At 36.6% G+C, this 16,114-nt stretch overlaps 1 protein-coding gene across 8 annotated transcripts in view; it reads right to left on the reverse strand.

Annotated features, from left to right (window-relative positions):
- Positions 1–16,114, reverse strand: part of CEP128 (centrosomal protein 128) — a 456,691-nt gene that overhangs the window by 420,759 nt on the left and 19,818 nt on the right. For all 8 annotated transcript variants that reach the window (XM_069595215.1, XM_069595218.1, XM_069595214.1 and 5 more), the window contains 2 exons: positions 13,825–13,986; positions 11,844–11,930 (listed from right to left, as the gene is read on the reverse strand). In XM_069595215.1, the coding sequence (XP_069451316.1) occupies positions 11,844–11,930; positions 13,825–13,971 (234 nt within the window). In that variant the 5' untranslated portion in view covers positions 13,972–13,986. The remainder of the gene's footprint in view (positions 1–11,843; positions 11,931–13,824; positions 13,987–16,114) is intronic.

Raw genomic sequence — 16,114 nt, forward strand, 5'->3', positions numbered from 1 at the left:
ATTTTTCAAATTCTTTTCCCACTTAGGTTGTTAATAACATTGAGCAGAATTTCCTGTGCTATACAGTAGGTCCTTGTTGGTTAACTATTTTAAATATATTAATAGCAGTATGTACATGTCAATCCCAAACTCCCTAACTATTCCTCCCCACAACCCTTCCTACATCTTTATAACCCCACGTGTAACTCCTCCATAATATAATTCAAATTTCATTTTAGCATTATCAATTTTCATTTCTTTGCAACACTTTCACTTTTTGACCAATTCCTTTATTATTATTATGTATTTTTATAAATAGCAAGGTTTGTTACTGGAATAGAAGGGAAGTATCACAATTATACTTTCACTGTTTGCAACCAATCAGCAGACAATTTCAAAAGCAGCAATTTGTTATTTACACAGTAATGTGTGGCCTGAAAAGCTAGCAGCAAAGTTTCTCCTTTTTTGCAGTTACTCATCATTAATACAATGTTGTGGTAATTGAAATTTGAATTGTGTTGTTTAAGGACAGGTGTTATTTTGACCACACAGGGATGATGAAATTCATGCACATCAAAACCATGCAAGAGGACTCCCTGTCTTTACTTTTCAGAGTCCTCAAAAAGCTACTCCATGCATTCAGTAAAGGTGTTACAGCTGTATTCAGTGGAAGAGTTACGCTAAACTTCACCTCACCTGGGACTGGGACTCTGGTTTGTTCCTTTCAGAAAAAATATATATATACTGACTTTCCAAAAGTCATTAATAACTAAATCTCTTGACCAGTCTTTGGGAAGGTAAGGTTTCCAAGCAACAGTAAACAGCTAAGAAACCAGACACCAACTCCACACACAGTATCAAAAACGCCTATGAAATAAATCGTATTAAGTAAAATTTGCCCTCAGTAAGATGAGAAAAGGCAAAGAGCCACATGGATTAACTTCCATCGTTAATTTATAGTTATTGATACTAATAAGCAGTGTATCTCACATACTTACATTCTCAACAAAATGAAGCTCATTGAATGAGAGGGGAAAAAACTATCTACCATTACTTTCTCAAAGAGGAATTTCCATAATAAAGTAGGAATAAAACAAAAATAAAATAGGAAACAGTGATTACTCACACATAAACACAATAGGTAACAAATATTTAAATAACTAGCTTACATACAAATGAAAAACACAACAAAAAAAAGTCAACAACGGCCTTGGTAAACATTCTAAATGTTGCACTTCAAGTGATGTGAAGGTCGCTCAGTCATGTCCGACTCTCTGCGACGCCATGGACTAAACAGTCCATGGAATTCTCCAGGCCAGAATACTGGAGTGGGTAGGCTTTCCCTTCTCCAGGGGATCTTCCCAACCCGGGGATTGAACCCAGGTCTCCCACACTGCAGGCAGATTCTTTACCAGCTGAGCCACAAGGGAAGCCCGTTGTAATTCAAAGTAGGCTTAAATTGTGGAAACTATTAAAGATCTTATTTAGTTTCTTCAGATAATTTATTACTCCAAATTATCCTTTATTTTCATACTAGGAAAACACACATCTCCTAACACAAATTATACAGAACACAGATTATACAGAAATGCATGCAAATCTGGTCATGTATAGGTAACTGCATCCACTTGGCTGCATGGTTGAGCAGAAACTGGAAACATGTGAATATTTCATCGAACCATTTACCCTGGTTTCACCTGACAGTAAAGTCAGTATTCAGCAAACATTCACAACAAATATAGCACAGGTAACTATGGAGGCAGCTCATGTTGTATAAGAAAGAAAAACTGAAGTACTTGATTTACAAGTGTAAGGTCAATTTGGCAAAATCAGGGCACAAGTAGAGGCAGAGAAGAGGTGATGTCAAAAATTTTGTCCAACATAATAATGACAGCCGTGGGCACACCAATTAAGTGCTTTCTACTTGACTTTCCTTCACTGCCTGTTTCCCCACAGAATGTCAAGGTTGATCTGGCAATAGACTGCAAAATAGATTGGTGGTAGAGTTAATTTTATCAGCTCTCCTTTGGTCCCTTACAGACTATCTTCTACTATTAACACTAGAACAAAGAGAAGGAGGAGGACAGAAAGAAGAGTGGAGGAGGTGAGGCATTTTATAAAATTAGAGTGGAAATTTATGGATTCCGTATTTTTCCAGTCCCACCATCTGTTGCTGAAATGTATTTTTTCAATGGCTGCTGCTATCTTTTTCATTTATCAAAAAGATCATTATCTCTGACTGTTATCCCTAACCTCTCTGCATATGCTGATTTATGGAAACATAAGTCCATACAAATACTTTTCAAATTTAGAAATTCCCTTTATTTATGTAACTATTTTATTTTTAAATGAAATCTCATATATTCAAAGCCCATACAGAACACATATTCTAACCAGTTTTTTTTTAATTTTTTAAAAGTACTTCCATAAAATATTTGTAATGTAAAATAAGCATGTATGAAAAATGGAATGTATTTTTAATAGTACCTTATTGTATTTTGGGTGGACAGGCAATATAATCATGGGGGTAAAGGCAATATTACGTGTGCTGCCTATTTAGCATATACTCTGAAGTCAAAATAATCAGGTACACTTATCACTGTGAATGTTATAACACATTATGTCGTTTATATAAACAATAATAAACAAAAGAAACTTAAGTCAGAACCAATGAATTCAAGGAAAGCACAGCACCAGTACTGAATGCCTATAATGTGCTGTGGGGATTTAGTCACTCAGTTGTGTCCGACTCTTGCAACCCCATGGACTGCAAACCGCCAGGCTCCTCTGTCCATGGGATTTCACAGGCAAGAATACTGGAGAGGGTTGCCATTTCCTTCTCCAGGGGAATCTTCTCAACCCAGGGATGGAACTCACATCTCCTGCCTTGGCAGGTTGGTTCTTTACCTCTGGGCCACCAGGGAAGCCCTGCCTAATATACCAAGTACTATATTAAGAACATACTCAACACTTGAAGATAGGGATTACTTAATGAATTAAAGAAGTAACAAGAACATAAAGGTTTAACAAGAGTCTAAAACAGCAAGACTACTTCAATAAATGTTAGCTCTATAAGGCATATATAATTATGTTCATTTTTCGGATGATTAAACTCAAGTTCCGAAAGGTTTAATAACTTGCCCAATTAAAATATATGGTTTCTAGTGGAAAAAGTTCAGGATTCAATAATAAGTCCGACTCCAAAGTCTACAGTTTTCCACTAGTTTCAAAGCAAAATTTTGTAAAAAAAAATTCTGTCTAGTAGTTTCATGGGAAACTTGGCAATAAAATTTTAAACATAAGGGTCTAAGAACCTAACTCCTAAGATCTGAAATATATTTACAAAAAGAAGGTTCTGACAGAATTCAGTTGTTCCATCACAATTCTTGTCCAGAGACTCTTACTACTTAACACTAAAGTTGCTAAAAGTCGGTACAGTTCTCACCTTTAGGGCAATTATCAAAACTCAGCCAGAGAGAAAAGTATGAGTACCTTCAGCTCTGGAATATTACAAGTGGCTCATGTCTGGCTCCAAAAATCTAACATTATCCTTCTGGGCTGTCACTATGTATATCCGACAACTGAAACCCGCTAAAAAGAAGAAAAACCTGGACTTTGTTAGGTAACATTCAAATTTTTCCAAAGTTCATATGCCAGATGCTAACAGTCTATTATTCCCAAAGGGAAATTTGAATCAGAGTACTTAAATTGAGGGAAAATGACCTATTAATACATGCCTCTAAGGTCTAATTGATGTTACCATATTTTAACCAATCTTTACCTTAAAATTATACTTAGCGAATCTAATGATTTGAATCAAGAGATCTGTATCTTTCCTAAATATGGAGTATTAACTACTTCAGCCTCATCAGCTACAGTCCAAATTTCTACTGCAGAATGTATTAACTTTCTATGTTGAACATTCCTTAAGGGCATTCCATTTCTATAACATTAACATAAAAAACAGACCTATTCTCTCATGAATAGTAACATACAGTCCTAGAAATATCCTAAGCACTAGGCAATTCAACCGCACTATTTAACCCAGGAGTACAATATATTCCAAATCTTCCTAGTAAACTTGCAAATAAAACTTTGCCATACGTCCTCTAGGGCTTCCCTGGCGGCTCAGATGGTAAAGAATCCGTCTGCTATGCAAGAGACCCGGGTTTGATCCCTGGGTTGAGAAGATCCCCTGGAGGAGGGCATGGCAACCCACTCCAGCATTTTTACCCAGAGAATTCCATAGACAGAGGAGCCTAGCAGGCTACAGTCCATGGGGTTGCATAGAGTCAGACACGACTAAGCAACTAACACTTTCATAACATAGGTTCTTTTTGGACCAAATGTTCTCAGACTTCCCAAAAAATTTACAGCATGAGAAATAACACAGGATGACACCTCCTTAAGTTCATAAAGTTCACTGAGCCCAAAGATCCTAAATCATATCATCCAACTTAATATGGCTTGTTGGCTGCAATGGCTACAAGAAAGGCTAGTCAGAAAAAAAAAAATAATAACTTAGGAAGAAGGGGGAAGGAAACGTGCAGAATCCACCACATTGCCTTAAGTGGCAGCTCGAACGGCCGACTTTGACAAGCCTTCAATGCCAATCCAAGCTCAGCACCAGACTCCCTCCCATTCTGTTTCCACATTTGTTCCATCTAACTCTCATTCTGGACGTTGTACCAGATGTAACCTTAATGACTTGTATGACGATGGGCTTTGGATCTTCAATCAGTTAAGATAACCTCCAAAATCTAGTTTATCAATGTAAATTATATAACCCTTCAAACTTGGAATCCAAAATCCTAATTTTCAGAAAAAAAAAAAATTCACAGCATCATGAAAACATGGGTAACCACAACTGAAGGACAGGAACAAACCCTGGTGCTGGGTTTGGGGATAATATCCTATCCTTGGCTCTGTCACTGACTTACTGTGAGACTGTGCAAGTTAGTGACCATTCCATGCCCCAACAGCATCTACCTAGTAGGACTACTGAAACAATTAAATGAGTTTCTACCAAACAAAAAAAGAAGAAGAAGAAGAAGAAAGAGCCTGTAAACTAAACTTAGGCAGAAATTCCCAAAGAGGTAGGTGCTATTTTCCTATGAAACACCACACACCCATTGGCGATCCTCTAACGCTGCTCCACTCTTCACAGAGCAAGACCTTCACATATAATAAGCAAAGAATTACATTTAGCGTTGGAATAAAGATTCAAGAAAACAAGAGCAAAATCATGCACATTTCAAGAAAAAGTAGTCCAAAAATTGACTGATCATGACTCTTGACCCTTACAAAACCAACAGAAATAATTCCCACAATTGCTTGTTTGAAGAGATCATCTCAGGAGGAAAACACTGCACTGAATATTTATATTGTCCCTCACTCACTGACAAATGATGTTCACAAAACTAAATCTCAATAAAATAAATATATAAGTTTATATATAAGTTGACCTTATATATATATAAGTTGATTATATATATATATAATAAATATATGTTTATATAAGTTGACCTTTGAATAACATAGGTGTGAACTACACTCGTCTACCTGTATGCAGATTTTTTTTCAATAGTAAATAGCACAGTACCACATGATCCAAGGTTGGCTGAATCCATGAACACAGAACTGTAAATATGGAGAACTTCAGACAGGGAGGAAACTCAGACACCAAGGGCCAACTACAAGTTATACATAAATTTTCAACTGCATGGAAGGTCAGAGTTCCAACCTCTGTGTTGTTCAAAGGTAAACTATAAATATATCACTTATATCCATTTCCTGAGATTTAGCACTAGTATCATTTATAAATCTAAGTTAATACTAAAAGTTCTTATCTTACCTAGAGCAGAACAGCTGATCTCATTTCCTAGGAAATCTCTTATATGTTAAAAGAGAAATGCTAATTTCAATTAGACAATGGATATTTAATATGGAGAAAATTCTTTTAACAGTTGAACACTGGTTAAAATGGATTAACCAAAATTCAACATCTATTCATGATAAAAACCCCATGCACCCTAAAGCCCATGCTCTGTAACAAAAACCACCACAATGAGAAGCCCATACTATGCAACTAGAGAGTAGACCTCACTCTCCCCATCCAGAGAAATCCCACACAGCAACAAAGACCACAGCCAAAAATAAATAAATAAAATTTTAAAAAATAAAATCACATCTAAAACAAAGAAATACTCAGGAAGAAACCTGACCAAGGAGGTGAAAGATTTATATGCTGAGAACTATAAAACACTGATAAAGAACTGAAGATGACAAAGAAACAGAAAGATATACCATGCTCTTGGATTGAAATAATTAATATTGTTAAAATGGCCATACAACTGAAAGCAATCTACAGGTTTAATGCAAATCCCATCAAATTACCCATGACCTTATCCACAGAACTAGAGCAAATAATCCTAAAATTTATATGGAACCACAAAACACCCAGAATTGCCAAAGTGATCCTGAGGAAAAAGAACAAAGCTGGAGGTATAACCCTCCCAGACTCCAGACAATACTACAAAAAGCTACATCAAGAAGCATGGTACTGGTTTAAAAAAAAAAAAGAAAAACAAAAAAAGACATATGAATCAAAAGAACAGAGCAGAGAGCCCAGACATAAACCCACATACCCAGAGTCATACCCAGCCTCCTTTGACATAGCACCACACAACAGCAAGTGGTGTTGGGAAGGCAGGAAAGTTGCATGTAAATCAATCAAGTTAGAACACTCCCTCACACCGAACACAAAATAAACTCAATGGCTTAGGGGTTTAAATATAAGACACAACACCACAAAACTCCCAGAAGAGAACATACGTAAAATCTGTTCCAACATAAATCATAGCAATGTTTTCTTAGGTTAGTCTACCAAGGCAATACAAATAAAGGCAAAAATAAACAAATGAGACATCAAATTTATAAGCTTTTGCACAGCAAAGGAAACCATAAGTAGAACACAAGGACAACCTACAAAATGGGAGAAAATATTTCCAAACAATGAGACCGACAAAGGATTTCCAAAATAAACAGCTCAGTACAGTTCAGTTCAGTCTCTCTGTCGTGTCTGACTCAACTCCCAGAGCTTGCACAAACTCATGTCCATCAAGTCAGTGACGCCATCCAACCATCTCATCATCTGTCGTCTCCTTCTCCTCCCACCTTCAATCTTTCCCAGCATCAGGGTCTTTTCCAAGGGGTCAGCTCTTCACATCAGGTGGCCAAAGTACTGGAGTTTCAGCTTCAGCATCAGTCCTTCCAATGAATACTCAAGGCTGATTTCCTCTAGGATGGACTGGTTGGATCTCCTTGCAGTCCAAGGGACTCTCAAGAGTCATCTCCAACACCACAGTTCAAAAGCATCAATGTTTCCGCACTCAGTCTTCTTTATGGTCTAACTCTCACATCCATACAGGACTACTGGAAAAAACATGGCTTTGACTAGATGGACCTTTGTTGGCAAAGTAATGTCTCTACATTTTAATATGCTGTCTAGCTTGGTCATAGCTTTTCTTTCAAGGGGCAAGCATCTTTTTAATTTTGTGACTGCAGTCACCATCTGCAGTGATTTTGGAGCCCAAGAAAATAAAGTCTCTCAATTTTTCCACTGTTTCCCCATCTATTTGCCAACAAATGATGGGACCAGATGCCATGATCTTAGTTTTTTGAATGTTGAGTTTTAAGCCAGTTTTTTCACTCTCCTCGTTCACTTTCATCAAGAGGCTTTTTAGTTCCTCTTCACTTTCTGCCATAAGGGTGGTGTCATCTGCATATCTGAGGTTATTGATGTTTCTCCCAGAAATTGGATTCCATCTTGTGCTTCATCCAGCCCAGCATTTTGCATGATGTACTCTGAATATAAAGTTAAATAAGCACGGTGACAATATACAGCCTTGACGTACTCCTTTCCCAATTTGGAACCAGTCCATTGTTCCATGTCTGGTTCTAACTGTTGCTTTGTAACCTGCATACAGATTTCTCGCGAGGTAAGTAAGGTGGTCAAGTATTCCTATCTCTGTAAGACCTTTCTACAGTTCATTATGATCCACAGTCAAAGGCTTTGGCACAGTCAAAGCAGAAGTAGATAAACAGCTAATACAACTCAGTAACAGCAACAACAACAAACATCCAACAATGCCCCCCAAAAAGGGGGCAAAAGACCTATATTGACATTTCTCCAAAGAAGACATACAGATGGCCAATGGGCACATGAAAAGATACTCAACATCTCTAATTACTAGAGAAATGCAAATCAAAATTACAATGAGGTATCACCTCACACTAGTTAGAATGGCCATCATCAAAAGCCTACAGATAATAAATGTTATTGAGGGTATGGAGAAAAAGGGAACCCTCCTACACTGTTGGATGGAATGTAAATTGGTGCAGCACTACAGAAAGGAGTATGGATGTTCCTTGAAAAACTACAAATTGCCATAAGATCCAGTAATCCACCCCTGGGCATATATCTGGAAAAAACTCTTAATTCAAAAAAAATGCATATAACCGAAAGTTCATAGCTGCATTATTTTCAATAGACAAGATATAGAAGCAACCTAAATGTCAACAGATGAATGGATAAAGATGTGGTATATACATATATACAATGGAATACTACTCAGCCATTAACAATGAAGTAATTCCATTTGCAGCAATACGGATGGATATAGAGATTATCATACTAAATGAAGTAAGTCAGAATGAGAAAGACAAATATGATATCACTTATATGTGAAAATAAAATATGACACAAGCAAAGTTATTTACAAAACAGAAACAGACTCACAGATACAGAAAACAAACTATGGTTACCAAAAGGGAAAGGGGGTAGGTGGGGGATAAATTAGGTGTTTGAGATTAGCAGACACAAACTATTCTATATAGAACAGATAAGCAGGGTCCTACAGTTTAGCACAGGGAATTATATTCGATATCTTATATCCTATAATAAACCATAATGGAAAAGAATATTAATAAATATGTGTGTATAACTGAGTCACTTTGCTGTATACCAGAAACTAATACAATATTATAAATTAACTATACCTCAATAAAATAATAATTTCAAAATGAATTAATCTGTTACACAATGTTGAAAAGAAACTAGTTCCATAGCAAGAGAACTTGCATGAGCTGGAGCACAGGCTCAAAAAGAAACAAAAAACAAAAATCAATTTCCAGAGTCCCTTCCTAAACAGAACACACAATAATTAAAATTTTAAAAACAGAGGACAACACTATTATGTACTTACAAGACTTAAAGAATATAAACAGAAAGATTCAAATGAACCACCTGATAGTTGGCACGTTACATACACTCATTTTTAGGTTATGCTCATTTTACTGCTATATTTCACAACAGTAAATATTTTAATGCTAAGAAAGCAATTTATACTGAGAAGCCCATCAGACTGACTTGCGAGAAATATTCCGAGCTGCACATCTTCCCACAGATTAAGGCAGGTGTGCCCCCAGGTAACTTACAGGTGGTAGAATGGAAATCATTGCTCCATCGAGGGACTGTAATATAAAGCAATGAGAGGCATCCCCCTCTGGTATGAGGGTGAGTGGGTCATCATTGAGAACAAACTACTTTAACAGAACAAGAATTTGGAGAAACTAAGGAGGAGAATTTAGACCAGACAAAGAATGGCCTAAAATAAAAGGAGGGCTTCCCAGGTGGTGCTAGTGGTAAAGAACCTGCCTGCCAATACAGGAGACACAAGAGACATGGGTTCGATCCCTGGGTCTGAAAGATCTCCTAGAGGAGGAAATGGCAACCCACTCCAGTATTCTAGCCTGGAGAATCCCATGGACAGAGAAGCCTGGAGGGCTACAGTCCAGGACATGACCAAAGCAACTTGGCACAGGTGCAAGGTAAAAAAATCTTGTTCTCCTATGTCCTATTTTAAATATGAGTGGCTCTACATTTCATGTACGGGTAATTTAGATGGAAATGAAATACCTGTTGAATTTATTTCTCATGTATAAAATCGTTCCCCCAGAACTCAGCGTTATTCAATTCTAGGCCTCCCAATTCTAGTAGAACACATTCTGTGTTTTAAAAGCTTACCCATACAGAAGTTTCTCTAATACATAGTTTTATTTCCCAATAACTCAATCCACGGGAAATTCATCTAATATTCTCCCTTTCAAAGTAGGTTAGTTCTCCGCCACTAGTTAATGTTTTTAATTTTTTACTAATAAATTATGGAGCAAAAAATTAACCACCATTATTAATATGGTAATTAAATGAAAAACATCTCATGAGCTACTCAAATATATAAAGTCTATGGCACCATCTGCAAATACATCATAAATCATAAAAACCTGGTAGATGCAAAAATGTCCAAGTTTATTTTCTAAATGAAAGTAGTTAAAAAAACCTTACAAGAGAAAATATGTTCTCTGCCCTCAAGCAATTAGCCTCCAATTACAAGCAAATGGATGAATACATTTCTGCTTTGTAAAAAGAAAATAAATCATCAATTAAGCCTGAGACTTAAGTGACAACTCAGTACAGCGCAGATATATATAAAATAATCAATTTTACAGCACACATGTAATACCTGTCGTCTTAGAGTATATACTCATAATTAGAAACATGAAGGAATAAATTTAATTGGTTTCCCAAGAGTTTGCAGAAGATGAGTTAGCAAATTCCAAAAGAAAGAAATAAGAGATGGAATTAGCAAAATATTAATAAAAAATATCCATTTTAGGGAATTCTCTGGTGGCCTAGTGTTTAAGATTTCACATTCTCACTGCTTAGGAAACAGGTTCAATTTCTCATCCGGGAATTAAAATCCCACCAGCCACATGGCATGGCCAAAATCAAACAAACAAATAAAAATATTCATTTTATCCCAGAATTCTGGGGTATCTTTCCAGCTCCCATCCCCATGTGAATTATATGAAATCCCCATGTGTTTAAATTGGCATATACTTGAAAGGGCATTTTGAAATGTCTGGAGAATTTTTAACTGCACATGTCCTTTAACCCAGGAACCCTATACTTCCAAGAATCATACATGATTATACACAACAAATGTGTACAGTAACGGTCATGGCTGCACAGTTTATAACAACAAACAATAACCTAAATACGTCTATACTATGGAATATTATAACTGTTCAAAAGAATGAGGAAGAGCTACTGTGTCATATGAAAAATGATATACATTAAATGAATTAAAGTTACATAACACTCATTACACAAAAGTTAAATAACACTTTTTACAGGATGCCGGTTTTCAAAGCAATTTCATGTACGCTTATGCATGCATAGAAAATGTTTCGAAAGATATACAAGAAGCTGTCACAACAGTTACCTCTTTGGAGTAGCACTAAAAAGGGCTATGGAGTTTTAGTATTTATTTAAATAATGAGCATGTCTTACTAAATTAAACCATTCTTAAAATTCTTAATTCCTCATGAGGAATATCCATGGTCCAAATTTAGTAAGTTTCAGTTTAATTCCTATCCTGAATTCTTCCCCCTCTGATTTAAAGCTTTCAAATTCAGACTTCCCTGGCAGTCCAGTGGTTAAGACTCCATGCTTCCACTGCAGTGGTTTGATCCTCATCAGGGAACAAATCCTACATGCCATGTGGCACAGCCAAAAGAAATTAAATAAAGCTTTCAAATTCAATAGAATCTAATCTATACACACTAGTTGGCAATCCGATATCTGACAAGCTAACCTAAATTTAAACTACAAAATAATAAACCAGTCAAAAAGCTAAAGCTATTCATGATGGTCATCTCCTTTATCTCATATCCATATTCAACAACTAAACTTACCAAAAAGGTTAGTAAGAGAAAATGCAAACATTTGTAAACTTTCTTACATGTTCTATAGCTCCCGCCTGTCCATTACTATACTCTCGATAATGTCCAAGCATCTGGTCGACTTGTCGCAGGTTCCGACTGGTGTCCTAAAAAAAAAGTGGGCTTTATTAATTGCTCCAAATGATGTATTCCCCAGTCTTAGCAGTATATCAAAGAACTAGGTCAACTGTTTGCAAAAGGTACAACTGATACAATAATTAAGTTGCAATCAATATACTTCATAAATATCAAATAAATGTTATTAACACTGATTAATAAACTCAAGCCCATCTACAATTTACTCGTGTGAAATCTGAAGCAAATGGTTTCAGTCCTTATCCAAGGCTCCATAACAAGCTGGAAACAAAACCATAAATTGGATAAGAATCCTCATCATAAATTTGTGCACGTCAACAATTTGCACACTTCACCCCCACTTTATAGAAGAGAAATCCTTAGAAAAATGTAGTAGATTGTGTTCAAGACAAGCAAATCACTAGGATCAATGTTATTTCAAGTATTTACCTTAGAACTCAATTAAGAGAAAAGAAAATAGCCTTTAACTTTTAGCTATAAACAAATTTGTTTCTAATTACAATAAAAATGGTTTCCACGAAATTTGATAGGTTTCATCTGAAAGGTGAATGAAGGCATTTCTTTCAAAATATATACTTATTAATATGTTTCATTAGTGGAAAAATTCAAGAATCTGCACTGCAAAAATCCAATATTATGTTAATTTAAATAAGTTTCAAAAGAAATAGGTTTCTGAGTTTTAAAGCATACTATGGTTTCTCCACCAGAAATTAGCCTCTTTTTAATAAGCACAATAACTCAAACCAATTGAAAGCCAAAATCCATGGTTATTCAGGCAAAACAGAAGTAACAGATTAAAGGGTAGGAAAAAAATAATTCTATTTGAGTTTTCTTTTTCCCCAACATGATACCCTTCCCCCACTTCATTATCAAAACCCTTTTTAGGAAGGGCATATAAAATACCCACTCAAATTTCCAAACACTGTCAAAAACTAGCCTCTAAATAAAAATAGCATCTCAATATCATTCATCCATGAATAATTTACATACCCAAAATAGGAACAACTTCACTAAAGACATGTCCACAAAAAGCCAAACTATGGTAATTCCTACTGGCTTCACTCCCAGAGTATTTTAAGTATTTGGAAATACTATCTTATCCCAAGACATTTCCGCAACCTATCAGATCTCTCAAGTATCTGACTGTGTTAGGCAGAATAATGACCCCAAAAATGTCTAGGTCCTAATCTCTCAATCCTGTGTATACGTTCTCTTATATGGCAAAAGGGATTTTGCAGATATAACTAAATTAAGGACCTTGAGATGGGGAGATTATTCTGGATTATGGGGTGGACCCAAGGTACTCACAAGGAGCCTTAAAGGGAAGCAAGAGCAGGCATAGTAACATGATGTAAGAAGGGTCCAACCCACCCTTATGGCTGTGAAGAGTAAGGGAGGGGCTATAGGACAGGAATTTCGGCAGCCTCTAGAAAAGGCTGGAAAAAGAACAGATATTTTCCTAGGGACTCCAGAAAGGAATGCAGACCTCCTGATATCCTGCTTTTAGCCCAGTGAGACCACTGTTAGATTTTGATCTTCAGAACTATAAGAAAATAAATATCTGGGTTTTTTAGACACTAGTTTTATGGTAATTTGTTACCATGTCATAAAAAACTAAGACACTGACTTAAACCATTTCTTAGCTTAACCTAGTTAAAATCTACCACATGCTCAGTTCAGCTCAGTCACTCAGTCGTGTCTGACTCTGCGACCCCATGAATTGCAGCACGCCAGGCCTCCCTGTCCATCACCAACTCCCAGAGTTCACTCAGACTCACGTCCATCAAGTCAGTGATGCCATCCAGCCATCTCATCCTCTGTCATCCCATTCTCCTCCTGCCCTCAGTCCCTCCCAGCATCAGAGTCTTTTCCAATGAGTCAACTCTCTACTACTGCTAAACTAACCTGTAAAGTACTGGTTATGGTGTTGACCTTCTCAGTGACATCCACAGTAGGACGATGTCGAACTTCCCTGTGTACTGAGCTGGCAGCCCATCGACTCAATCGGTCGCGAGAGCGGAAGTGATCTGAATCGCTGGAGGATTCTGCCATTGATGTATAAAAATCCTTAAAAATAAATCCAGCTCAAGGTCAATCAAATGATAAAGAGCAGAGAAATAAGAGGTTAATTTAACTTTTACTTGCTTTTTGATCTTAAGTATTTATTACATTAGTCTTTTGCCATATCATAATTTCTAACACAGAGCTTGAAAACACAAGTCATTTCCACATGCAACTCTCTCTCCTTTGTCTTTTCTGCTTTATGAGCAATTCCTCAGACATTTACAACTCCAAATAATAATAATCACTTAGTTTTGTGCAATGCTCCTAAATTTTCAAAGCATACAGTATCTCATACAACCCCACCAACAACACTCTAAGGTATATGAGACATACAGATTGGTATCTCTACAATAAAAGAAAAAAAATAACACAGATATTCTCTAAGGTAGGACCTACAGTTCTCAATATTCGTCTGACGTCCATTCTGCTAAGCTATGAGAACATGTGTATCTTTAAATAAAAATACAACACACACAGAATAAACTAAAGTAAGAGAATTTCATTTATTGTACAGCAAACACGCTCATACCTCTTAATTTAAAATATAGTCGAATTAAATGCCATCACAGAAGTAAATTCCATGATAACAAATATGTGAGAAGATGACATCTTCAACATCTCCACCCAAACAGAAAGCCAAGAAGCCTGAATATAATCTCCTAAGTAGAAACATCTCTAAATATGCTTTCTTCCCATCCTTACCTCAATTTTCAATCTAATGCAAAAGAAAATTATTTCATGCAAGACAATCTCAAAATTTCAGAAAATTTTTATAGAAATTGACAAAATGAAATATATTTTTAACAAAGAAACATCAGAGAAAATTCAATTATCAAAAGTGAAAGTTTGAGTATTCCAACAATTTCCTTTTCTGCTTAATAGAGAGTTAATGATCTTTATTTTAACATTAATTGTTACAATCTTCCTAAAATCTATATGGCCAGTTTTCTGGCATTTTAAAAACAGTATGAGGAAACCTCACTTTAATAATCTAGAATCTTCTGAAATTTCTGGATCTTTATTCTGAATGAATCTGGGAAGTACATGACCAAACATCTAAAGCCAAAGGGATAGAGGGAATTTGCTAAATATGTACAGATTCTAGCACATTTAATGAAAGTATTCATGTTTTTAAAATATTAAACTAAATTAAAAAGATAAGCAAGGGAGCTTGCTGTGAGTTCAGGTTTTTCAAAGTGAAATACAGTCTGTCCTTGTAGCATCAGAAAAAAGAAATCAACAGAACATCCACCTTCTTGGACCCATCTGAGACAGTGCTAGAGAAGAGCTGTCAGACTGCAGCCTCTCCTCTGCCCAGGTCTTTCAACTTCCTTCCTGGCCTCTTTCCTCAGTTCTTGCCCCCCTTCTCCTGTCTACAAGCATAAAGGCACAGTGGCAACAACGTAGCTCCCTCTAACATCAGGAAACACAAACAAGAAACAAAGGCTGATACAACTGTATGGCTACACTTTTGCAGGATCACACTTGTTTAAGTCCAAAAGAATAAACTTAAGAAATCTTAAATAGAACTTCGCCTTTAAACTTAGGGAATCACTTGTGTGTCTCTGCACACCCATGCACACATGTGAGCACACCCATAAATCTATGCCACTTGACCTAAAATCATTTACTGTACGTTAGAGGACTTTCCAACACTCTCCTTTGGTGAAAACAGGAGGAAAAAAAAAAATTCAACATTTTCTAAGAGCCTACTACAATACCAGGTACTCTATAAATGCTCACATAGACAATCCAATTTAGAGTTTCCCTGGTGGCTTAGAGGGTAAAGCGTCTGCCCGCAATGCGGGAGACCTGGGTTCAGTCCCTGAGTCGGGACGATCCCCTGGAGAAGGGATAGGCTACCCACTCCAGTACTCTTGCCTGGAAAATCCCATGGACGGAGGAGCCTGGGAGGCTGCAGTCCATGGGGTTGCAAAGAGTAATAACTTACTAAAATGGGCATTTAACCTATGGAGGATGCTGAAGGCAGAGATGTTAAGTAACAAGTCAAACTCCAGACAGTGATTATAAGTAACAGACCCAGGAGGCAGACCTAGGGTTCAGCCAGGCTTTTTCACCTTCAGTGTTCTCTTCATTCTGCCCTGCTCTGCTGTCTCCTGAACACTACTTG

Source organism: Ovis canadensis, chromosome 7 (genome assembly GCF_042477335.2).
Source record: "Ovis canadensis isolate MfBH-ARS-UI-01 breed Bighorn chromosome 7, ARS-UI_OviCan_v2, whole genome shotgun sequence".
NCBI classification, from domain to species: Eukaryota; Metazoa; Chordata; class Mammalia; order Artiodactyla; family Bovidae; genus Ovis; species Ovis canadensis.